The following is a 26559-nucleotide window of genomic DNA, read 5'->3' as shown; positions in this document are numbered from 1 at the left end:
AAATTATTAAAATATTATAACTTTAATATTAAACAAAAATTTTTATTAATAAAATGCTTTTTTTCATATTAAATACAAAATATAAAAATATACTTTCGCGTACGTCTGTCGGAATTGTGTCGGAATTGTGTCGGATTTACAATTCTCACAGTCGTGTGTCGGAATTATGTCGGAATTGTGTGAGAATTGCAAATTCTCACAGACGATTCCAATTATTTTTTTTATCAAAATTTATTCGAAAAAAAAAAATCTAATATGCCTAAAATTATTAAAATATTATAACTTTAATATTGAACAAAAATTTTTATTCATAAAATGCTCTTTTTTTATATTAATTACAAAATAAAAATATACTGTCGTACATCTGTCGGATTTGTGTCGGATTTACAATTCTCACAGTCGTGTATCGGAATTGTGTCGGAATTGTGTGAGAATTGTAAAATCTCACAGTCGTGTACAGATGATTCTGACAGGTAACCTCACTTTTAATACATAAACAGAATTGAGTTTTTTCAATAAAAAAATTATTTAAAAAAAATTCTAATGTGTCTTAAATTATAAGAATATTATTTAGAAATTTTTAGACATAATATTTTATTTTTTAAATGCTTTTTACTATTTATTTTTGTGACTTAGAAATTCTTATAGTCGTGTGTCGGTTTTGTGTCGTTTTTGTATGAGATCAGTGCACAAACCGACTGTCAGATTGGTGTCGGATCGGTGTCGCCATTCTCGCTAGGGTTTAATATTTAGTATTTATCAATAAAATATTTGTTTTTTTTCTTTTAATTACAATATTTATCATCTAAAAAATCTGTTCTATTTTTTTTTTAATGGCGTGACCTCATAATATTCTTCGGTACAACTACGAATGACTACATATTCCTACAAACTACGATACCGGACTATTTACATAAAACTACGAATGACTACATTCAGTAACTACGAAAGTTGTATTTCAAAAAATTTAATACAATGACTACGCCAATGATATGAACAGTATTTAAAAAAATACTCTAGTAGTGAAGTGGTTACGGACTTCGCCTGACATGCAAAAAATCGTGGGTTCGAATCCCGACGGAGTTACTTCTTATTTGTTCTAAAGCTCTTATTCAACATTCTTAAAAATGTATATACTTCATGCGTCACTATCTGCGATCGTTTTGTCACTTATATATCCATAAGAGCTAATGTAAAATAATGTTTTTAATAACAAATTATAAAAAGTTCAACCGATCAACACGAATATAAATTGAAAAATCGAACTGTATTTGCAAAGAACATTCTTATTATATTTTAAAATAACATAGGACTGGTACACAACTTCCTTAAGACACTTTGCCCGGAAAGCAATGGGCGTTGGTATGATTACTATTTGGGCTACCTCTTCTTAAATTGTGATCATTCAATATACTATGCAAAAAAATCCAATGTTTTGAAAACTATTCATTCATCTAACATGATTCAAAATTATAATATTTAATTAATAAATTCCAACCTGAGTCCAAGTCATCATTTGCATTTTGTTGCTTATAAGCGTTTGCTTCCCGATTTTTTTTTCGTTCGATGCAACAATTTATCATCTGTAGTTTTTGATGCAGCAAACAAGTCCGTACTGAATCTGGGAAACCAGCTGCCATCCTAGAAAAAAAAAAAAAGTTGAGTCAAATAAAATACGTCTTCTGTTAAAATCAAACTGTTCTTAAATTAAATGTTTTTAAGGGAGTTCGAACGAAAAAAGTACAAACAAGAAATGTGACCTAGTGGGCCCCTCAATGCTATAGTAAAAATTTTTAAAATTTTATGCGGCACCCTTCACTTTTTTCTGCGTAGACGGTCCTGTTTTTCACTTCAAATCGCTTACTACCGCCTCTCACTCGCTGAGACACCATTTGACTTCATTAGACACACGGAAATAAAATATATAATTTATATATAAAATTCTATATAATAATTATATATAACAATTATATATACATTATACTATTGGGCGAAAACGTGTATATAATTTATATAAAATTTATATATAACGATTATATATAATAGTTTATATAAAATTATATATATTTTTTATATAAAATTATATATAAATTTTATCACATTCCCCCCTTCTCCTCCCCTCCCATGAATTGTTTTTATTTAAAAATTTTCTTAAATTTTAATTTAAAAAAACCAAAAACAAATCTTCTATCAGGACTCGAACCCGGGCCTTTCTGGTTGGGAAGCAAGTACTTTACCTCGAAACCACAAATCTTATGGAAAATCTTTGCAAAAATATAAATAAGAATATGACTTTTCTCAATTTTTTTACTTTGTGGTTTTAATACCGATTTTATCTTTTTTTTCATAAAAATATGAACAAAGAGATGTTAAAATTAATATTTTATATATTTGAATAAAAGTCAGTAATAGAATTATGATTAAAACAGCAAAGTAAAAAAATTGAGAAAAGTCATATTCTTATCTATATTTTTACAAATATCTATCATAAGATTTGTGGCTTCGAGGTAAAGTACTTGCCTTCCAATCAGAACGGCCCGAGTTCGAATCCTGATGGAAGATTTGTTTTTTGGTTTTTTTAAATTAAAATTTAAGAAAATTTTTAAATAAAAACAATTCATGGGAGGGGAGGAGGGGGGGGGGAACTGTGATAAAATTTATATATAATTTTATATAAAAAATATATATAATTTTATATAAACTATTATATATAATCGTTATATATAAATTTTATATAAATTATATACACGTTTTCGCCCAATAGTACACGGAGAGAAATTCGCAGCAAATAATGCTGTAGAGTATCAAACAAATTTTACTGTAGTCTACTGGAAATTGAGAAGTTGCGTGGGGAGGCCACCAGGATCGACTAGAATTTCCTACTACACTACAGTAATTTTAATCAAAACAAAACAAAAAAACGTCACAAAAAATTAAATAAAACCTTATTATTTAAACATCAGAATAAAAATGTAATGTGTTTATTAATTTTAAAAAAATAAACCATTTTATAATTTTCATGTGTTTCACCGTATTTTAATTTAAATTCATGAATAAAATAAAAACAATAAACTTTTTTAGAAGAGGTTAGGAACACACTTGATTTCCAATAAATATTCGTGTCATCTGGCGGGAAAACCTGCTGTTCACTACAGTAATTTCTGGCATAAAGTATACCATTAACTCGAGACTTCCAAAAATTCCGGTAGACTACAGTAAAAAATTTAGATGAAATATAATAATAATCATTATAATAAGTAGGAATTAGTCGCTTTAATGATTTTTACGATACCACTACAGTAATATTTGGTGCGGATTTCTCTCCGTGTATATATAATTGTTATATATAATTATTATATATAATTTTGATATAAATATATATATAATTTATACGATATATAATTTAATATATAATTTTATATATAAATTATATATTTTATTTCCGTGTGGGCGGTTGTGTGTATCTATATGCACACAAACGTATTTTGTTACCTCCACTCCTTCACTCTCTGACTTTTTTTTTTTTTTAAAACAATGATTGTTCAACTTTCTAGCTAAGAACTTGAATTTTTTTTTTTTCTATAATTATTCTAAGATTTTAAAGTTTCATACAGATAGTTTTTTATTTAGGTGTGAAGACAAGAACACGGTAAAAATTTGATATATGTTGTTTTTTTTTTAACATTTTTCGACTTTCCCGTAAACGTACACGCTAAAAGTTGTTGACTTTAAATATTAATAACTATTTTACTAGCAGGGATAGACTTCTAAAATTTTGGCATAAGATAGATAACTATTTCATAAACCTACTCTGAAAATTTCAAAAAAAGTTAAAGATAATCGAGTGTTGTTCAAACTCCCTTAACTGTTAAAAATTAGATAAAAGGAATTTTATAAAAGTCGATTTCGACACGTCTTGTAGCAACATTAAAAAAAAATAATCATTTTGTTATTATCACTTTAATTAGTTAAATCTTTAATATTTCGGGCAGCTCAATAAAATTTATTTATATAAAAAAAAATTAACTAACAGTCTAACTATACTTCGATGATTGATATGGTAGAATCTTGAAATTCCAAGTGAAAGGCCCGGGTTCAAGACCTCGCCAGATCAGTAATTTTTCGGTTGTACAAATTGTCAAATAAAGAAATATTATAAATATAACTAATTAAAATAATAACAATAAATTGATTATTTTTTTTTAAATGTTGCTACAAGCCATGTCAAAATCGACTTGTATAAAGTTCTTTTTATTTAATTTTTAACACTTCATTGGCAGCCGAAAACTTAAAAAAAAATAAATTGAAATAAAATAAATATCGTTTTTTTTTTTTTTTTTTTTGCATTATTGCTGAGAAAGAGAACCATACTTTTTACAAATGAACATAGTAACATTTACAATGTAACACAGTACTTTATACTAAAAAAAAAAGATAACTGTCTTTACTTAGGAACATGGTACTTTTCACTCAAGCTAGATAGTATTTATACTGAATAAAGTATAAAATGTACTATGTTTTCATGGAGGTCTACAAGGAGGGTAAACTGTCTGATTTTACTGAAGCTCACGTAATGGAGCAGGTCAGTACTTTTTTTTTTGCCAATGATAGCACTCGTGTTCCGACGGTTTTATGGTCACGTATTATTTTTGTTTACATTTTTTCATGGAGTTTTTGCACATGATAATGTGACAAGCCAAAGTATAATTATTTAATAATTAATGTGACGATTTGAACTATAATTATTGATGTTGATGTACCCATAGAATCTAATGTTCATGTGCCAATTAAATCATCATTACATACTCAGATGGTGGACCATGAAGAAATGGAAATCCAAGAACTACCAATAATTGAATACAGTTTTTGTAAAGTACCATTTACTTTTGATACTCTACTCACTAACCCAGATTCCAATTGATAATATATTGCGTCGAGTGGAAATATATGATAATTTAAGTTCTTGAGTTTCAATTACTATTAGGAAAAAAAACAATGTTATTATTAAAAAATTACAATGGGTCATAGCAATTTTTGAAGAATTGATTGTGAAAACTAAAAACTACAGTACATGATGAAATATTTACTATATTTCTGTTGAATAAAATATCATGTTTCTTTTTAAAAACTACAATGTACCACCCAGGTAGGAATCGACGATTGGGACAAGCTTGTGCCAAGCTTGGATTTGAGACTTTGAAGCTTGTGTCAAGCTTGGTAAGAGCCTGGAATGAAAACCATGTATTTGCTTGTGTCAAGCTTCGAATCCAAGCTTGGCACAAACTTGTGTCTCGGGCTTGTGAATCCAAGCTTGACACAGTCTTAAGAAAATTTCTTAGAGAAATGCATATTATTAAAAAAAAAAAAACACATAAAATTGAAATTATTTTTTTTCTATCAAATCAAGTCAAAAATTTAATTTATCAATATATATTTTTTGTTAAATGTTTAACATTTAATATTGTTTTAATTTTTTTCATATTAAATGTAAGTTCATAAAATTAATACTTAATTCTTAAATGTTATTTAATAATTTAGTTGTTAAATATAATATTTTATGTTAAATGTTCAACATTTTTTTTTTAATTATATCAATTATAAACTTATTCAATTGATATTTCATTTATTGTGTAATTAAATAAATTTATATTTGATATGAACAAAGAAAAACAATAATAAATGTTGAACATTCAACACAAAATATTAAATTTAACAATTAAATCTCAATTTAAAAAATTAGTTGATTAAATAATTTTTTATTATTATTTTTTGATAAAAAAAAAATTGTTAGATGGCATTCTAGATGTAAAACTGACGGTCAGTCGATAAATCGTCATAAATTTGGTCACAAAAGTTTGGTCATAAAAATGGTCACGATTTTGCCCGCGTCACAGACCGTCTGTGACTGCGTCACAAAACGGTCATGTGAGTTGTGACGGTCACAAAATTTTTTCACATTCCCAATCCTAGGTCTCTCACGTGGAATTCTGATGTTCTATCACGTCAACCACCGGGGTATTCATAAAAGACTCACAAAAATTTTTTGATATGAATTAATTTATTCGAGGCTTAATACACAGTCCTTGTAACAGACTGGCACGATAGTCAAAACTTATAATAATTGCTATTTAAAATTTCTATTTACATTCTATAGATCTAAATATTATAATTTTTTTTTTTTTAATTTAATATATGCACAAGTCAAGTCTTGTGTCAGGCTTGATAAAACGAGCTTGACACAAGGCTCGTGTGAGGCCGGGGAAAACAAAAAAGTACAGGCTTGACACAATTATAATGCCTGATGAATCGAAATAAATATATGTCATATTTACGCTTGGTATACCAAGCTTGTGTCAAACTTAAAATCCAATCTTGACACAAGCTTTGTTAAAGACTGATTTTCAAAGCCTTGTGAAAGCCTAGGGTCAGACCATCGTGACAGGCTCGACACAAACTTGGGACACAGAGTTGGTAATCAAGCTTGTACCAAGCCTGTACCAAGACTGATTTTCAAAGCCTTGTGAAAGCCTAGGGTCAGACCATCGTGACAGGCTCGACACAAACTTGGGACACAAGGGTTGGTAATCAAGCTTGTACCAAGCCTGTACCAAGCCTGTTACAATCGTAACGGCTGGGCGAATACTTCCTGGGCATAGCAATTTTCATGAGTCTTCAATTTTTGCTTAGGTATACTTTAAATTTGGTACAAATAATATAGTTTTTACAGTGGTTATGTTGAAAAAATTGAAATTTCTTCATTTAAAAATTACAATGTACCATAGTAATTCTTTATCTTCTACCTTTCGCGATGCTCGTTGTTACCGACTGTAGTCTTTAAGGTACATTCAAAGCTAGATTTTGGGGGCGTGTCCTAAATAAAATCCTATGCTTTTTACATTGTAGATTTTGTCATACCAACCCCAAAAAACCAAAAGTTTGAACTTTTTGTGATTATTTTTTTTGCGCAAACCATTTATTTTTTTCATTATTTATCAATTTTATGCAATATATTTCAATAAAATCCAATTATATATTAATAAAAAAAATTATCTTCTGATATTTATTCATTTCAATATTGCACACAAAAATTTTTTTTTGTTAGTATGCATCACTGATTTGCACTGATATTAAGTTTTCTATTTATATCTAATTAATATCAATATTCATTATCAACCTTAATTTTATATCGTTAATAAAAACATTTTTAATAATATTTTTATTAACACTTGCATTTATGATGCTCCATTATTTTGTAATTGAGTTTCTTTTGTGCAAGTTTAAATTTTCCCGCTATTTCAATATTGCCTAGTTATCATGGCTCCTCATTGAAAAATCAGTAAAATCCGTGTTTTTGACAGATAATTTTAATTATTACTCAAAAAGCAGCATTAAAACTCCATGTGAACCAAACATTAAAAAATTCCTTATTATTTTTACTATTATTGATTAGTTTTTGAAAAAAAAGTGATTGATAGAAATGTAATTTAGTTATGTTCAAAGAAATTTTAAACATAGCCTCCCATAAGAGCCCATGTATAACCCCTCTAAAAGTAGTCAACTTTTAAAAATTATTAAAAAAAAAAAAGGTTTATATAAAAAAAAACGGATTTTACAAAACGATGCATTAATATTTCAACTATCTACTGTATAAATTTTAAGAAATTCTGATTGTTTGGACGTAGCTATGAATGTACCTTAAAAGTCTATATGCAAGTGTGGACAGTGAAAGTTCCAGCGGGCCATAGTAAAAATGATCGGATCACCGCGCGTCAGTTATTCTGCGCATTACAAAAATCTAGGATATTTCCATCTTTTTCAATATTCAATTATGAGTGTTAGATGTGGTTAGATAAATTTTAACCGCCAAATGTGTAACGTATTTTATTACAATTCAGTGATTGTTACAAGCTATATTTTCATTAAAGTATGAAACTTATTTTCGAGGGGGAAGTCACTTGCAATCTTTTATAATCATCAATAATCTTTAAAAATTTTATGTAATCACCAGTAATCTTACGTCGTATATCTGTAATCTGCGAAAATTTCTTGTAATCTTGATATGATTACAGAAAATCTCAGTAATCTTCCCATCTCTGTTTTCAGATCGCACATGCGCGAGTATTCATGCACGTGTATAGTATACTAATTTTTTTTTTCTTTATTCGTTTTTCATTATTTTTTTTTTTTCTTCTTTGAATTTTAAGTGTCATAAAAGATTACACGGAATCTTTGTGATTACCAAAAAAAAAATTAATCTTGTGTAATCATTAAGAATATTGCATGATTACAGGTAATCTGTAATCTGGTGTACACTAAATTTTGGAATGACTTCCCACTCTCTTAAATATCAATATTGTGTGGTCGTGAGTAATCTTGCGTAATCTTCAATAATCTCGTGTAATCTTTTTGAAATCTTTGAATTTTAAGTGTAATCATAAAAAATGTATAACAACCTGAAAATTTTTGTAGGGTGCAAACTCACGACATGCTTTCTTTTGAGTGTTTATTTTTTTTCGCTTCAATGCGCATGTTCATACACATTATTGATAAATTAAAACACCATGGAAAAGCAGTAGATAAGGAAAAGATGGAGCTAAAAAATTAATGTTGCTTACCACATAATTTTTTTGGCTACATCTTTTTCTTAGCTACATCTTATCCTTTTCCTTGGAGATTTTTATTTTTTAAAAATAAATTACATGTATCTTATCTATTAAAGAACTAGAAATACCGAGTAAGCAGTTGCTGAGGTAGTAGCTGAGAAAAAACTATGATAATTGAACAAAGGAATATTAATTTTAGCCAACTGACTTAGAAGAGACCATCCGTCTTAGCCAACTGACTTAGATGAGACCAGACATCTTAGCCAACTGGCTTAGATGAGACCAGACATCTTAGCCAATTGGCTTAGATGAGACCAGCAATCTTAGCCAACTGGCTTAGATGAGACCGTCCATTTTAGCAAACTGGCTTAGATGAGACCAGCCATCTTAGCCAACTGTCTTAGATGAGACCAGCCATCTTAGCCAACTGGCTTACATGAGACCAGCCATGTTAGCCAACTGGCTTAGATGAGACCGTCTATCTTAGCCAACTGGCTTAGATAAGACCGGCCATCTTAGCCAACTGACTTAGATGAGACCAGACATCTTCGCCAACTGGCTTAGATGAGACCAGCCATCTTAGTCAACTGGCTCAGATGAGACCAGACATCTTAACCAACTGGCTTACATGAGACCGTCTATTTTAGCCAACTGGCTTAGATGAGACCAGCCATCTTAGTCAACTGGCTCAGATAAAACCAGACATCCTTAGCCAACTGGCTTAGATGAGACCAGCCATCTTAGCCATCTGACTTAGATGAGACCAGCCATCTTAGTCAACTGGCTCAGATAAGACCAGACATCCTTAGCCAACTGGCTTAAATGAGACCAGCCATCTTAGCCATCTGACTTAGATGAGACCAGCCATCTTAGTCAACTGGCTTAGATGAGACCAGCCATCTTAGTCAACTGGCTTAGATGAGACCAGCCATCTAAGTCAACTTAGATGAGATCGTCCATTTTAGCTAACTGGCTTAGATTAGACCGTCCATCTTAGTCAACTGGCTTAGATGAGATCGTCCATCTTAGTCAACTGGCTCAGATGAGTCCAGCCATCTTAGCCATCCGGCTTACATGAGACCAGCCATCTTAGCCAACTGGCTTACATGAGACCGTCCATTTTAGCTAACTGGCTTAGATTAGACCGTCCATCTTAGTCAACTGGCTTACATGAGACCGTCCATTTTAGCTAACTGGCTTAGATTAGACCGTCCATCTTAGTCAACTGGCTTAGATGAGACCGTCCATCTTAGTCAACTGGCTTAGATGAGACCAGCTATCTTAGCCAACTGGCTTACATGAGACCAGCCATCTTAGCCAACTGGCTTAGATGAGACCGTCCATTTTAGCTAACTGGCTTAGACCAGACCTTAGATGAGACCAGCCATCTTAGTCAACTGTCAAATGTGAAAAAGACGAGAAACTCGAGACGAGACGAGACGAGAAAATGTGGGTTTTTACGAGAAAAAATCGAGACGAGACCAGAGAAGGCACATTCTCGTCTCGTCTTGTCTCGCGGCATACTAGACTTTTGGTGGAAAAACAATAGTTTGAGTACTTGATAGCACGTTGCCTGATTGAATATTCGTACATAGCACTTGTTTTAAATGGAATAGAAGCATGCAAGAATACCCATGCATCTTCATTTTCGAAATGTTGATCCATAATTGCAAGGTGATAAGAACGGAGAGATTAATAATACGCCAGATGAACTGGTTGTTTTGTGAAAAAGAAAAAATTTATATAGGTTTAGAGTTTTTCTCGATTACTAAAACAATATCAGACTTTAATTTGAAAACTGCATAATTATTTCATGTTCTTTTATAATTAAAATAAAGTAGAAGATGAATTTTGAGCCTTCAGAAAGTCCTCCCGAGTAGAAATTCAGGTCAGGTTCGGATCAAGCCCTGATCAGGCTTGCCTGATTTCAAATCCAATCTGGATCCAGATACTGGATCCGAACCTGATCAGGATGTAACGCTTTTTCGTAAGGTTCGGATCCAGAATTTTTTCTTGATCAAGATTTGATCCAGAATGGATCAAGCTACTCTATTAAGGATAAAATACAGATAGCCTGATGCTATCCTGATCAGGCAATTTGTAAAATTCAAAGACGCAAATTTGATACTTTTTTCTTTATCCATTTTGGATCCAGCTAGCTTTACTTATCTCTATTGATTTGATCCATTCTGGATCAAAACCCTGATCAAGAAAAGGTTTATTTTGAAAAAAAAAAAATTAAATCTTATTGGCCAATTTTTATCTATTTGAGATATGATAGCGATGGATGATAGGTTATTATAGATATATATATCTGATCAGTGTTCAGGCTATCCTGAACAAGTTTCTACTCGGGCTGAGGGAAATGAGCTGTATTAGAAAAACACGTACGTGATTTTTTAAATTCCTCAAAGGTTTGAAGCTTTTCTAAGATGTTATTAATTTTCTTGAACATAATAAAAAACAAATATTATATTTCAAAAATAATAAATATTTTTATTTATTTTATAAACCATCAAGTACTTGATTTTTATATTTCAAATTTTTTTTATAAATTTATATATTTGCTCTGAAGCACTCTGAAACACTCTGACCGAGTAAAAAATACCTCATAAACATTCAAAATACCTCAAAAATTTTATCCCGGGGTATCTTAAAGTATATTTAAAAATTTAATATATTAAATATTATTTGTAATAAGTCTAGTTAAATCTCATTTAGTTTCATGGTAAGTACATTTTAACTGCTTAGATGAGACCATTATCTCAGCCAACTTGGCTTAGACCAACCAATAATGCACGACCTGACTACTGATGGTGAAAATTCAGTGCAAGTAACAACGTCTGAAAGTAATGAAATAAATAAAAATTTCTCAGGTCGTATACCGCTTATGATAAATGGTTTGATATTGAATTAATAAATGTCAATAATAATTGGATTAAATGTGCAATTTGCAAAAAATGCACACAGAAAAATATTGTTACTACTGCATTTGACTCGCTGAGACATCATTTGACTTTATTTGACGTCAATGACGACTCAAGCCTCCACCGTCTATCAATTCGGCAATTTAAAAATCGGTGTAAGATGACACCTCCAGTCAAAACATCCTCAGGACTATCTTGAACTATGTCTATCGTATTAAAAATTTTTTCAGCTATTCTCGTCTACTTTTCTCGTCTCTCGAGCAAGCTCTTTCGTCTCGTCTCGTGTCTCGACTAAATTTGAAAAACAGCGTCTCGTCTCGTCTTCCGTCACCATTTTCTCGTCTCGTCTCGTTTTTCTCGTGTCTTGCGGCATCACTACTACGTCATCGCATATTCATGAATTAGAAATATTATTACTATTCTGTTGTCAATATAAATATTTCATAAAAAGAAAATTAGAAATTTTTCTATAAAAATTTTATAACATAATATTTGTATATAGTGAAAAAGAAAGGGCGAGTCTGAATCATAAATCTACAGTTACTCTCTTTCTGAATCATGATTTTGCTTATATATATTTACCTCTGTCATACTTATTAGCTTACTTGAGGTGCATGCACTATGAAGCAAAATGTATGAAAAATATTAAAACTGATTCGTTTATTTGATGGTTGAATGGGAAAATTTTTCGTTAAAGAATTAATTAATAAAAAGTTTTTTTTCACTTATGATGTATAATTATTTTCTAATTTTTTAAAATATTTCTATTTGGAAATAAATAATCTGTTTTTCAAAAAAAAGTATTCCGTCGATTGTGTTATTAATTTTATTTTTAGAAAAACAATTTTTTTTTCAGGTAATAGTTTTTATGTCGAAAAACACTTACAAAAAAAAAAAAATTACTCCATCTAAAAGAATCTTTTTACTTTAGACACTATTTCTTTTGTGAATTTAAAGAAAATTTTCTAAACTGGGAAACATTTTTTCAATTGTTTTTTTTTTTTTTTTGTCTAGTTATGGAAATTCTTTTTTGTATATTTTGTTACATTTTTTTTTTCTTTCTTTTCAGACAATTATGAAGAAATGAGTAGTTTATGAATTCTTTTCATAATTATGCAAGACTACAAACCCTAGATGGAATTGTTACCTCACATACATAACCATTGGGCCTTATCTATCTTATTTATCTATGTTGTGGCTGATGCATTGCCCCTTTCAATGTATGCGCTCTGTTGGAAGACTCTCTTCGTATGTATATACATATATATATATTATAAAGAAGAATAAATGGGGAACGGAAGGAGCAGAGGCCACATACCGAAGACATGAGAAGTGGTAGTGGGATTAGATTGGGCAAAAGAATGACAGAGAAAAGCGGTTGAGTTCCACCGATTTAAAAAGCATCGCTTGCTCGGCCTTCTATTTCTACGCTTCCACCTTCCCACCTTCAACTATACCTTCCACTTTTCACCTTAGATTGCTCCTCAGAAGTAAAAGACCGGCAAGTGACTACAAAACTGGAAATTCTATAGTCTGTCGTATTTGGCTACATGATATACGTACATCGTGAAGTCGCGTCCAGTCACATCCAAGACACGACAAACAGTGATGTTGATCCTATTACCAACTTAAACATTAATATTTTATGTTACATTAAAAAGTTTTTTTGTCTATAAAATTGGTGGAATAAACAGTGTTTTCTTTTCCTTTCTTTTTTTTTTTTCTGAGTGCAGTGTTTCAAATGAAAAATTTTTTTAGTTATTTAAATATGTGTTTTTCAGGAGTGTAAAAATTAATTCCAGAACAAAAATGCGTAAGTTTATATAAAGACTGTTTTTGATTTAAAATGCTATACTGATATTTATATTAGTCGTATTGAAAATAACAACAAAAATAAAATATAAGAAAAAAAAAATAAGATATATGCATAAAAAAAATGGAACTTTTTTCGTGGTGAACGCATCAGTAACATTCCTAAATAAATTTAAGGTATCAAACAAATACTTGTGAGATGAATTCACAAGAATAAAATATATAAGTCCCAAGAATTATACATTAAAAATCAAATGTCGACAAATAGAGTGGGGTGCTGCCATTGCACTGTCAGTGTACAATAATGTATATAGATAATCTTTATATATAGGTGCTGAGGGGTGAATGCACTTATGTGCAACGAGAGTATGTATCCACAAAGGTATATAATATATCGTTCAAACTCTACTGTCGAGTACTATCCAACCTTGAATCAAATCTTGGCAAAATACTCCACGCCAGATATTACAACAGCGTATATATATAAATATATATATATATTACAGTTTTATATATATATGTAGTATATTTACTTATAATAATCATCACAAGCATATTTTTTGTGTCTCTTGGCTAAAGTCAAAACGTTATTTTAAAAAATACCGTTTTTTGCAAATTTATTTTATTATATACTTTAGTAACTGGAAGACATATTTGACCTTCTCAATAAACCCATGCGGATTTATTCGTTTTTGTCTTAAAATTTGAATAAACTTGTAATTCTATCATGAGATGCTTTGAAATAGTAAAAAAAATAAACAGGAGACAGAGGGAGGATCAAGTATTTGCAATTATAAGCATACAAGTCAAAGTTAAAAAATCAAAAACTCATTAATTCGTTTATATATTTATAAACTATAAAGTAGCCCAGCACGACATATTATTGATAATACTCACTATTTCAGAGACTTTTAAGTAAAATTAATACCGTTATATTCTCAGTCAATACAAACTCTTTACGTTAAGTTATTGAAGACCCGTTGAATGTAAAAAGTAAACTTTTGAATAAATCGTGAGGTTAGACACTGGTCATTTTATAGTGGATAAGTGACTAAGTGATTTTATATATAAATATAATTTCAAAACTTAGTGAATTATACATATAAGTGACTTTACAGTTTACACGCATGGATTCTAGTGACTTTATATGATTTTGTAATCTTGAAATTATCTATCATAATAATATTAATTTTTTTATGGAAAAATAAGTAAATTTTCGATAATTTAAATTAATTATTTCCATCATTATTTCAATGTTTTCATTTTCAACTGAGCTGAATGCATCAAAATAGTCATCAACATTTCAATAACTGTAGTCACAAATATTTATTTTTTATAATACGTCTGACATTTTAATATTATTATATTAAATATAGCTCGATTGATGTTTTAAATGTTTCGTTTAATTATTAGTCGAAGAAATAGTCAACTGCAGCAAAAAAATAACGTTCGGTATAAATCCATCATGAGTTCATGATAACATTCATGACAAGTTTATCATATGAAACACTACCAAACGTGCGGGATCATCATCATGTAATTTTTATGTCCGTTTCAATGTTTATTTACTTCATTATAATTTTTCACTTCTTAAATACTATACTACTTTTTTTATTTCATTAGTTTATATATATCTATAACTCTATCTATATCTTTTAGCCGATATATAATTCTAATTCTATGAATTTTTTACAAGCTTCTTGCAAATTTTGGCCTCTAAATTAAAAAAAAAAGTGTTCCGTTTTGAGTGAAAAGTCATTTCGATTTGATAACAGTGTCATTCGTTTCAAGAGAATAAACAGTAACCTTAAGAAAAAATTTACTAGACTGAAAACTTATGTCTTCTTATTAAATGAAGAGTTATACTTTCCAAGTATAAATTAATATGAAAAAATTTTAATTGTTTACGAATAAAACACTTGTCAATTGAAATATTTTCAATTTCAATTTAATAATTTAAAACAACAAACGATAGATTTGAGAAAAAATTTGCTAAAATCAAATGACATTTGACTCATTAAAAAATAAATTTGTTTGAATGAAATGAATTATAAAGTGAAATGAATAAAAAATTTACTTTTAATTCAAATTAAATAAATTTAATTCCATTTACTATTACAAATTATTGTAAATATATAAATTAAAGAACTTATTAATAGAACAATTTTTTTCTATACATAAAAAAAAATGACAGTTTTATATAAAAAGAAATTGTTAAATTAAATATTATTGATGAGTTCTTTGACTTTTTCAAACGTTTTTTTTTTTTTTAATAATAATCATAATAATATATAATTAACTAGATACACTTGCTTTATTTATTATCGACTATATCGATCAATATTAATTTGTATTTTAACTCGAATACATCTGGAAATGTAAGAGAGTTGGATTAAAATTGAAGCGTTTTATGCATAGATTCAATAAATTTAAAAAAATAATAAAAATTAAAATCTATTTTGCTTGAGTATTTTTTATGAAATATATACTTTAATACTTATGATTTTAATGATATTTAAATAAAACCAATAAGCATGCAAAATATAAGCCTATAAAATAAAAACAGCATGAAAAATAAACCTTGCGTATCAAAAAAAAAAAAAAAAAAGTTAGAGCTCAAGATAGTTGACCGCATAATCCAGAACTTCATTCATGAAACTCATATTATTAACTATACAGCATCTTCAATATTTTCGTTATTCCGTGTGATAGTATATTTATATGCTTATTTGAAATGTGCACTAGGTATGACTGGTAACAGCGAAAACGTAGAATCTGTGTATAGATATAGATAGTCAAGTGGCCCGGTTAACAAGTGTTCCGCGTCCTACTAGTTTCATACATGACAGAATAACGGGATCGTCTGTCATGAATTAATTTGTCTTGATTTTATATTTATAATTTTTATATAAGATTTTTATGAAAATTCATTTTGCTGCATTAGAAAATTTTGAATAACAAAAGAAAAAAAATTTTAGTAACGGATTCGTTCTATTGAAAATTGAAAATTTTCAAAACTCCGGCGAAAGCCCGTGTGGTTTCTCTTGATTATTCCAAATTCATTTTAGTTTTTTTTTTTTTATTAATAATTTTAAATTATATGATTAAATATTTTTTGTTTTTTTCGCGCTGTTTTTCACCTGTCAAATTATGTACATAAATCAAAATACAGATGAAAAAAATTTGAGGTTATACCACTTGTAATTAATAATTTTATTAGATTCGTTCAAAAAAGAAATCAATACAAATATAAAAAAAATAAATCGTTCAATTTACTTTTTTTTAAACTGAACAAATCTTTTTTAGAACCATTTTGTTTATTACTTTTATTTATGAAAATTTGTCCATGGTAGTTTTTTTTTTTCTTTTTAATAACATGGTAATATAAATAACTATTTTATCGATCAAGCAAATTGTAACCACAGCAAAGAAAGTTTTACGCATGCGCTTTAAACTCTTTTTTGAAGAAAAAATGTTCAAAATAAAAATCGGTAATTGTTTATATTTCGGATAACTTTTGAACAAATTAACATAAAAAAGTTTTATTAAGCTCAAAAAATTTGATATTAAATTCCTGAGAGCCACCCTGTCTTGATAAAAATCGCTAAAATCACTCCTTCGTTACTATTTTTCGACTGTAACATAAAGGCTGATAGTGATTGTTATAAACAATTGCTGATATCTAATTAACGAATGATCAGAGCAAATTTTATCAAGAGAGGGTGGCTCTCGGTATCGAAAAGACAATTAATTTGAGCTATAAACAAAGCTTGTAAGTTAAAATTTTAAAGAGTTATGCAAAACATAAAAAAACAGCAATTTTGTTTTTTTGTTTATTAACAATCTTCCAACGACATTAAAAACAATTTTCAACTCGATTATTATAAATTCCGTCATTCTTAATATCCTGGCAAAAAATCGCATCCATGATTTGTTCTTAGTTTTCTTATTATTTGACTTTGAAAATTACACGGTGATCGTTTTTTGTTAATAATAAATTAACTAACAATTAAAATTACTTTTAGTAAGTCCCTGGTTTTAGTATTTTCATAGACGAATAATTTGGTCCTAATACGATCCTTCTACCTTTATTACTTTACAAGATATGATCATTTTAAAAAAAACGTGTATGAATTTAATACTATAGGCTTCGCCTACGTAATAACTTACATAGATTCCCCGAATCTATTCTATACAGTCACACGGTCACAAAAAATAAAAGAGGCAAATAAAAATAATTCTTCTATAAATAAAGAAACAACATCAACGACAACCTTACTTAATAATTTTAGAAGTTTTCTTGGTTTTGCAAAGATTATAAAAAAATAAAAATAAGAATCTTTCAAAATCTGATAAAAGGCTGTGTATTCAAAAAATTAAATCTTTATTGAATTTTACTTTTTGTTTTTAATTTTAAATAAGATAAAAATTTAATACATACATTAGCTGTAGATTTTGTACCCTTTGCTAACGTAAGATAAATTGTTCTGCAAGTCCATTTTTACACGAAAATCGTATTCCCCATAAGTGACAACATTAAAAGTTGATAACTTTGCTAATCAATATAAAAATAACGAGCTTCCAAAAAATTACATAAATGCATCAGTATTATTACTATAGTAAAAATTTTGAATCATTTTCATATTTGGTTCAACATTGAGGAAATCTCTTAAAGAAATTGTTGGCAATGGCATTTGTCATTAGCTCGATTTCAAAAAGGTCAAAAGTTATGAAATTTTCGACCAAATAAATAATCATTCCACTTAGCCATTGACATCAAATTTAGCGAAATGGGTGAGAGGAAAATATTTCTTGGATTATTGACACTCTGTCTTAATTTCCTATACTAAACATTTTTTTTTTCTCTAAGACAAAAATAAATATAATATATATCAGTATAATGTAAATATGCACTCTTTTTGTATTTCCAAATTAGTATTGTAATTGATGAAATTACAATACAATATATACACATAAAGAAGAATACATATGACTCTGTTTCAGCTTTTCTAAGAAAGTCACTGGTGCTGCTCACCGTCTTACTAACAGCATCTGCAACATCACCCTGTCCATGGGCAACACAGGTGCCCGGACTCGAAAATTCTTGTATATGTGATTACAATTTGGCACACACTTTATCTATACAATGTGATATTGTTGATTTTAATCAACTTCTGTCAGCAATTCGAGGGCATGCTGCTAAAACTACAGTAGATCTGTTTTACATTAATAACAGTACAATTTCAATTTTAAAACATTCTTCTTTATCAACAATTCAAATCAACAATATGCAGTTATCTGGTTGTAAAATCAAAATAATTGAAGATGATGCCTTGATTGGTCAAGAAGATTCTCTCAGAACACTCAATATGAAAGATAATGAGTTGAAAGAAATTCCGACAAATATTTTCAAAAATTTAAGAAATCTCACCGTTCTCGATCTTTCACTAAATAAAATTACTCATGTTGATGATAATGCATTTCATAATTTAAAATTAGTTACTTTGAAATTAGCAGACAATGAAATAACATTAGCATCAGGAGCTTTTAAAGGATTGGAAAAAAGTTTGAAGAATTTGAATTTAAAAGGCACGAAACAACGAAAAGTGCCTGAATCTTTGAGAGGATTAAAATCTTTAGCATTCTTAGATTTATCGCAAAATAGTATCAGAGAATTACCGGGTCCAGGTGGTCAAAAAGTCTTTGAAGAACTTTCTTCTTTAACTGGATTAAATTTAGAACGTAATTTGATACAAAGCATTGGACCTGATGCTTTCTATGGAATTAGATCTACACTAAGTTCATTGAGTTTACTTAATAATCTCATTCCGGATTTTCCAACTGATGCAATAAGCAGCGTTCATGATCTTCGTGTAAGTTTATTTACATAGAAAACTAGAAATCTATACTTGCAAACAAAATCATTTTTTATTAAGAATTATTGTTTCATAGGTTTTAGATATTGGATTTAATCTAATCACGCAGCTACCAATAAACGCATTCAGCAAGAACCCTTCTATAACATTATTGGCAATTGATGGTAATCCATTGTCAACAGTTCCTGAAGAGGCCTTAGCTTCTCTCAATGGAACATTACGTGGATTAAGTCTCGGTGGACGATTTCTTGTGTGCGATTGTAAATTACGATGGATCACAAATTGGATACGCACCAAAGATTTGCAAGTAACAAGTCGTGAGCGGAAGCCTCAATTTTGCGGAAGTCCTCTCAAATTACATGAAAGAAGTTTTTATAACATTGAACCAGAAGGTATTATTATACCATCATTTACGTACCAATTTTCATTTAATGTTAAATTTATTCTAATTTTATCAATTTATACTTCGTTTTTTTTTTTAATTTTATTATTTCATTTTAGAAATGGTTTGCGAAAGACCATCAGAAATAATTGGTATTGGTACAGTAGAGAGTGTTGACACAAAAGAACCAATTGGTGCAGTCAATGGAATGGTAGAAAATATTTTAGCTACAACTGATTTTCCACTATTTTCAACAACAGCTTTTAGTACGTTTCCACAATACCCTAAAAATGTTACAACACAAACAACTTTGTTAGACAGTCCAATTTCTACCAAAATGACAACAATCGTAACAACAACAGAATCTACAAAAATTGAAATACCATCAACAACAATTGCAAGAATTACTAGGCCAACTGTGAGAACTGGCAATGTTGCAATTGTGAGAACAACACAATCTCCATCAAAAGTTCTTCCAGATGCAACTTTTCCTCAACAACGTCTTAAATATCCTATTGTATCAACAAGCTCACCCACGGGCTCATCCCTGTACAAATCAAAAAGTACAGAAAAAGGCATTATTGTGAAAGATGTTCTTAGACAGGATAATACTGTTATAATATACTGGGACTCTGAAACTCCAAATATACTTGGATTTAAAGTTGTTTATAGAGTTTTTGGAGATACTAGTTTTAAACAAGCTCCACCATTGGAGGCTAGCGAACATGAATTCAAAATAAAAAATGTTCCAAATAATGTAAATTCAATTATTTTATAAATATTTTTATATATGTATTTAGACAACATGATAAATGCTCAGGTTTTTTTTTTATTCTAGGAATGCATAATTGTTTGCGTTGTTTCTCTTGACGAAGTTAATGTCACTCCAGCCAACGTGCCTTACAATCAATGCAGAGAAGTTCGAACTGAAGTTTCTCCAACATCAAACATGGATAAAATAACAATTGCTGCAAGTGCAGCTATTTGTGCATCAATTGTAGTTGCAGTGATTATTTTTGTGGTTGCAAACCGTCGAAGAGTGCGAAAGCTTCATACACTTCATAGTATTGATCAGACAAAACTAGGCGGACCAATTTCTGGTTTACCAGTAAATTGCTGTGCCAATATTGGACCGACACCGAGTCCCGCTGGACCACTTGCGTCTATGGCAACTTTGAGTGCTTACAATTCTCAAAAAGAATGGGATCAAGTGTCTGCATACAGTAATCGAAGCATACCACGCCCTAGAATATTTCCAATTGATCGTCAAGGTATTTATGCAAGTTATTAAAACATTAATTGCAATATAAATTGATTTTAAAAAATGTTAAATAAAGGTTTTATTTAAAATACTTTTACAGGTTCGATGACTAGGGCTTCGTGTATCGACGAAATCAGATCTCAAGCAAGTCATTATGGTGGAAAAATTACACGTTTAGTAGCTGATGGACAATCGCAACATAGTTTTTCGAACAATTCGCGACATTTTGCAAATGCCACTTTAACGAATAATCTGGTGAATTCACGACCAGGTTGGTAGTGAATGAAAGATGGATTCATTCCTTGATTTTTTATTTTTTTTTTTTGATAAATATTTTATATAAAATAACTGCTTTCTAACAATGGCAGAAATATAATTTTTTTCTATCGGTAATTGGTAATATTTTTTATAATATCTCTTGACTAAAATCTTTAATAACCATAAATAATTTTCAAATTGTAAAAATTAAGCTTCAGTCGCAACTAAAAAAACAAAAATATAATGCTTTTTCTGCATGATTAATCATTAAAAAAACGCTGCTTTTGCTTGCTGCAAAAAAATATTTTCATGATCAGGACAAGATCGATGTCGGCTAAATGCTAATGGAAAATATTGTTCGCGCCAGAATTACGCCAGTCCAGACAGTCTTTGGCCGGTACTTCAGATAGAATGTCACGTAATGGATACCCAGGAAATCATCTACCACCCCATGCATCAGCACGCCGTCAACGCCCAAGGTCACGAAATCGTGCCATGGAACAAAATCCACCACCCCGTCCTGGAAGTAGATACAGCCTAGCTGATTCAACTCAAACGCTTAATTATGATGAGAATAATTGGACCGATCATGACATGGACATTTATATGTCACGCAATCCAACGACAAGAAGTGGTCTTGTTCCACTTTAAAGTTTATTGTATTATCTATTGCTCAAAAATATCGGTTAGAAATTTAAAAGATTTAAAAATTATGATTCAAAATAGAAAAAGAAAAAACAAAAAAAGCGCATGTGACGAAAATTAAAATTTTCAATACTCCGGTGGGCTATGTGCAATTACTAATTAGTGTAATTGTTTTTTTTTTTTTTTTTTAAGTAAAATGTCATATTGTTTAAATTATGTCGCTTAGCCACTATGTATACTACGAAATATTATTATAAACATATGTTTACTGTGTGGATGAGGCAAACAGAGCAGGGCTATAAACACTGCGCGTCGAATCTGTCTAAAATGTGACAGATCATAATGTTAATCGGCTAAGACAAAATAACAGGAGTTTGTAGAAAAAAATAAAAGGAAATATTAAATTAGTCGGTGCAACTCAATCAGATTAATAATTTAAGAGTTATTAATTATTTTTAAAAAAAAGACAAAATGACAGATTTTATATTTTTGGTATTTATGGCTCTGATAGTGATTTTTGAAAAAAAAACGAAGATATACAGATTGTAGATATTGAAAATACGCTTATTTTCCTTATAATATAAAATGTCTAGGTTTATTGGCTATGGAGCTATGACGGTTTTTTTTTGTTTTTTCTTAGACAAATTCAATACGTAGGTGACGCGGAGCGTCCTACCTACGTAAAACCAGACGAAACTTGAGACAAACTCAGAAATTTTTACTGTCTTTTCACTAAGAATCTAGATTTTTGGTTTTTAATGATTTTAGTTTAGGATTTTGTAAGTGTATGCGCAAAAGTGAAAACTGTAAGTCGCTGTATTTCATCCGTTTTCTGTTTTTCTAAGTTCTTTGTAGCAACAATCTAACAAAAAAAAAAAAATCTCTTGAAGGTGCGTTTCCGTTCAAACTATTTTTTGTCGTCGACAACAATTAAAGATATCACAACACGTGATTATTATAGATAGGTATATTTATTAAATATCGAAATATTATTATTTATAAACAAATACATTCACCGATACATTCAATTTAGTGAAAACAGATTTTAATATGAAAGTCGACTTTTAAATTTTTATTTAGGCGAATACGACGGATTAATAGGCAAGATAACATGGTGATATATGAGTTTGAACAATGACAAATCTCTCACTTTTAAAAAGTGATGATTTAAAATAATTATTTATCTGGTTTTTCATTTATAGGTATGTACCTAGATAAAACTCGAAGACTAAACCCAATAAGAATACAGGGATTTCTGTCAATAGATAGTCCTCTGTCTCTCTTTGTATAATTTTAAGTCTAAATTTATGTAAGTAAAAAAATTGTAGTTAAAATAAGGAATGAAATAATTTGAATGTTCACTATAAGTTTAGTTTTATAGCTGATCATAGGAAGATCTTAAACGCTTAAAAAATTAAAAATCTTGTATAATATTTTATTTTAAATAGCATTATTTTACATCCTAATTATAAGAAAAAAAAATACTGAAAAAACAAAATAATTTGACTCGTTTTTTGACGTTGAAATTTATTAAATATATAACTCGAGATGACATATAGTACATAACACAGCAAAGGAAAATAGAGTCATAGAGGCAATGAGAAGTCTCGTGGAAATTGACCAACTCGGGAGAAAGACTGACAATAGAGAGTATTATATATCTCTGACAAGAGAAGAGAAATTAAGATGTGATTTAAAGTGAAATCCATCTCGAACGATGATGTTCCAAAAACCTGAAGCTTTATTCTACAGGTGACTCTTTACTGCTTCTATTTTTACGAACTATTTTATTTATTATTTGTTACCTCAACATGTGCAAAACTTTGCGAATTATCAGCTGCAACTGCAACGGTGCTTTTTTCCTTTCTGAGAAACTTAAAATTTATTGGCACAAGCAGCTAATAAATTATTAAAATTTTCGAAAACTATTACTGAAGTACTAGGGAAAATGAAAAAAATATTTTAACGCAATAAAACTACTAATAGTACGGATAACTGTCAAGTAAACTTCATCATTAAGTTGTACTTTTATATCAACTTTTTTTTAAATACGATTTCAAAATGAGTGTAATAAATTTCTTATTGATTATTTGTTAAATAAAAAATAAGTAGCATACTGGATTTATCCAATGTATGTATGTATGTAAAAATCAAACTTACTAAGTATTTTAATAAAAAAAAACAAATGGGTATTTTCACTTACCCAGGGATGAGTATACTTTGTTCCCATCGAAAACGTATTTCCTGAACAAACTCATGCCAAAGCTGAGCTAAAGCATTAGCACCTCCAAGATTGTGCGTGCAATGAGCTGCGACTATTGATAATCTCCAAACTAATCCATTTGGAACGCAAGTTTTTATGCCTTTACAGAGCTCATCGTCAATATTATATCCATTCACATCACCATACGGTACGTTCTAAAATAAAATATATATGTATGAGTTGATAAAATGGAATAATTTTGAAAGTTTAAAAATCAGCTTATAAAATTCAATAAAAATAATAACTATAGAAATTAAAAAATGTATATATTTGTTTTTTAATATTTTTTACCCGCTTTTGATCAGCATCTGGGAACAAAAAATAAAGAATTTGAATCATGACATCTTCTGGAATTGGTCCATCAACATTTTTACTACTCTTTTTTGAGGATGCTTTCGACATTACTTTTGAAATCGGTGGAATTTTAGATTCTGTTAAGGCATCAAAAGCTGTACACAATATTTGATCTCCATTATCTAAATACGCTGCACTATTACCAAGAACATCAACCAAATTCTTTTCATTATGGCACATTGCAAGAAAATCAGTTAGATATTCGCCAAGTAAACAGGCTGGAGTTTGAATCATTTTAACTCGTGCAGACCATTCAGGAGCTAATTGAGGCTCAAGATCTGTAAAACTTTCGCTATCAACGACGACATTTTCACAAATTTGTGGCCATGTAGTAAACAGTTCAAGCTCTGCAATTGGATCAAAAGAGGCACCAAAAGGAAGTTTTCCCAACTCAGTTGCACCAATCGTTTCTCCTTGCATAAGTTCAAAGTCAGGTGGTTCCTGAGTCCACGTGTAATTTGTCCAGTCTGTCAACGAATATGAAAATCTGACTGAAATTTTTATTGGATCTAATTTGATGGTACTTTTTTCACCAATTTTTTGTTTGAATATTGCAATTAATCCTGTTAAATGTCGGCAGTGAGAAGGTGTTTTTTTTAGGTGCACCATTTCAAAATGTGTTGATAGTCCTCGGCCAACGCCAATACCCAAATAATATTTCTGCCAAGGCTCTTGAACCTGAACAAATGCTGGAATTTCAGACTTAGCATTGTTTGAGGCGATTGTTAATGAACTTAAAAGTATTTTTATTTTTGTTTCATCGGAAATTCCAGTTTTCTTCGTTGGAACGAGGATAAGAAATTCATGAATGCCATAGTACTGAGCAATCAGTAAATAATCTTGAACGTTTTTATCAATATCATTAAGTTGATTGAAAGAGTCAATGTTTGTCTGTATTTGTGAACTTTCATTATCGTCTGTAATATTCTCATTTTCTTTTTCAATGTGGAGTTTATAGTGTTTAAATGTGAATCCAACATCTAGAGAAATTGATGCATTTTTATTTTTTTTTAGTTATGTCAAAAGTTATTGTTTACAATTATAATATCGAAAACTAACCTGCAAAATTAACTTCTTCACTTTGTTCTTTCCAGTTTGAATCGATTAAATTACATTGTTTTACGTTACTTTCAAATTTTGTATGCATTAGTTTCCATTCGTGAATGATCTCTTCAAGGCGAGCTATGAACACTTCCCAGTCGGAAGCTGTTGTAAAATCATGATGATAGAAGTCTTCAATTTCAACGTTATGCACAGACATACTTAATTACATTTACGTTTGCTTTTTTTGGCTATAGATTATTATTATTATTATTATTATAGAACAGGCTTATCTACTAATAGGTATATAAAATAGTATATACCTAATAAAGTTATCTAGTATTATTTTTTGTTATTTATTATGGGACAGCTTAGCTGTATTTATTTATTTTACTAATAAATATCAGCCGATATATCGGCAGACCTGATATTGAGCAGTATTTTATATCATCGGTGGCGCTCAAAGAATAACAAGGGCCATCTTTAAATATCGACAAGAGCCATAAAAAAGAGCCAAAATTCAAATTACAAGAAATAATATAGAAGAAATATTTTTTGGTTTTATTTTTATTATAATTAATTAATGACAATTGGCGCATGTAAAATTTTTTTTATAGAGTGGGTACAAGAAGACTAGAAAGAAGGAGAGTCAACTCCGTACATTAGAAATGGGACAAAATATGTCCTGTACCTCGAGCTTCTCAAATTCGCCAATTTGGCGCTGATTGTTTTCAGCCGTACTTATGCGCTAACTATTTTTAATAAATATTGTTATAGCGCAGATTCGTTTGGGATAGCGTTTTTGATTTTTTTTTTTTTCTGTCATGTAATTTATATATATGTTTATATCAAAATTATACGTAAATATTCCACGAGTTTGTTGCATCAAAAAGTGCTCGGAAAACCAAAAACAAGAGTGATTTGACGGCTTTTTCAGATACCAAAAATAAGTAAGTTCAACATCGTTAGACCAACACTTTGATAAAAAAGAATTCTTGCCAGAATTAAATTGTTTTTGTTTATGTTAACAGTTTATCATTATTTGATGTTTAAAAAATCATACTTCTTGCATGCTTATAAAATCATTGATGTATTTGTTTTTGTTAAAACCCTATTTATTAACTTTTCTACTGATAA

The 26559-nt window shown here is 29.6% G+C and overlaps 2 protein-coding genes across 6 annotated transcripts in view; one reads left to right on the top strand and one right to left on the bottom strand.

Annotated features, from left to right (window-relative positions):
* LOC122857490 (rab3 GTPase-activating protein catalytic subunit) overlaps positions 1 to 25853 on the bottom strand; it is a 32883-nt gene extending 7030 nt beyond the window's left edge. Inside the window, exons 1-4 of one of the 2 annotated variants that reach the window (XM_044159678.1) lie at positions 25441 to 25853; positions 24319 to 25361; positions 23968 to 24182; positions 1499 to 1641 (exon numbers count right to left, since the gene is read on the bottom strand). In XM_044159678.1, coding sequence (XP_044015613.1) covers positions 1499 to 1641; positions 23968 to 24182; positions 24319 to 25361; positions 25441 to 25642 — 1603 coding nt within the window. In that variant the 5' untranslated portion in view covers positions 25643 to 25853. The remainder of the gene's footprint in view (positions 1 to 1498; positions 1642 to 23967; positions 24183 to 24318; positions 25362 to 25440) is intronic. The other variant, XM_044159679.1, reaches the window with a different exon arrangement.
* Positions 12872 to 22055, top strand: LOC122857492 (leucine-rich repeat and fibronectin type III domain-containing protein 1-like protein). Of its 4 annotated transcripts, none has more exons than XM_044159682.1 (7): positions 12872 to 13343; positions 18347 to 19215; positions 19295 to 19610; positions 19720 to 20357; positions 20439 to 20871; positions 20962 to 21132; positions 21487 to 22055. In XM_044159682.1, exons 1-7 carry the CDS (start codon positions 13340 to 13342, stop codon positions 21768 to 21770), a joined length of 2715 nt encoding a protein of 904 aa, XP_044015617.1. In that variant the 5' UTR covers positions 12872 to 13339; the 3' UTR covers positions 21771 to 22055. The 4 variants fall into 4 exon arrangements, with proteins under 4 accessions (XP_044015617.1, XP_044015616.1, XP_044015619.1 ...); XM_044159681.1 differs by lacking the exon at positions 12872 to 13343 and adding an exon at positions 13673 to 13724; XM_044159684.1 differs by lacking the exon at positions 12872 to 13343 and adding an exon at positions 13673 to 13724 and having other exon boundaries at positions 21437 to 21771.
* Positions 25854 to 26559: the final 706 nt, after the last annotated feature.

The sequence above is a fragment of the Aphidius gifuensis genome, linkage group LG5 (assembly GCF_014905175.1).
Source record: "Aphidius gifuensis isolate YNYX2018 linkage group LG5, ASM1490517v1, whole genome shotgun sequence".
Lineage (NCBI taxonomy): Eukaryota > Metazoa > Arthropoda > Insecta > Hymenoptera > Braconidae > Aphidius > Aphidius gifuensis.
Note: the sequence above shows the minus strand (reverse complement) of the source record. Positions and strands in the feature narration are given on the sequence as shown.

Excerpts from the sequence above, each read along its gene's own strand:
- LOC122857492 (XM_044159681.1), top strand. The coding sequence starts at position 13,688 with ATGCACTTATGTGCAACGAGAGTATGTATCCACAAAG. Across the intron at positions 13,725-18,346 it reads GAGAGTATGTATCCACAAAG|CTTTTCTAAGAAAGTCACTG; the intron begins GTATATAATATA and ends ACTCTGTTTCAG. Across the intron at positions 20,872-20,961 it reads ATTTCCAATTGATCGTCAAG|GTTCGATGACTAGGGCTTCG; the intron begins GTATTTATGCAA and ends ATACTTTTACAG.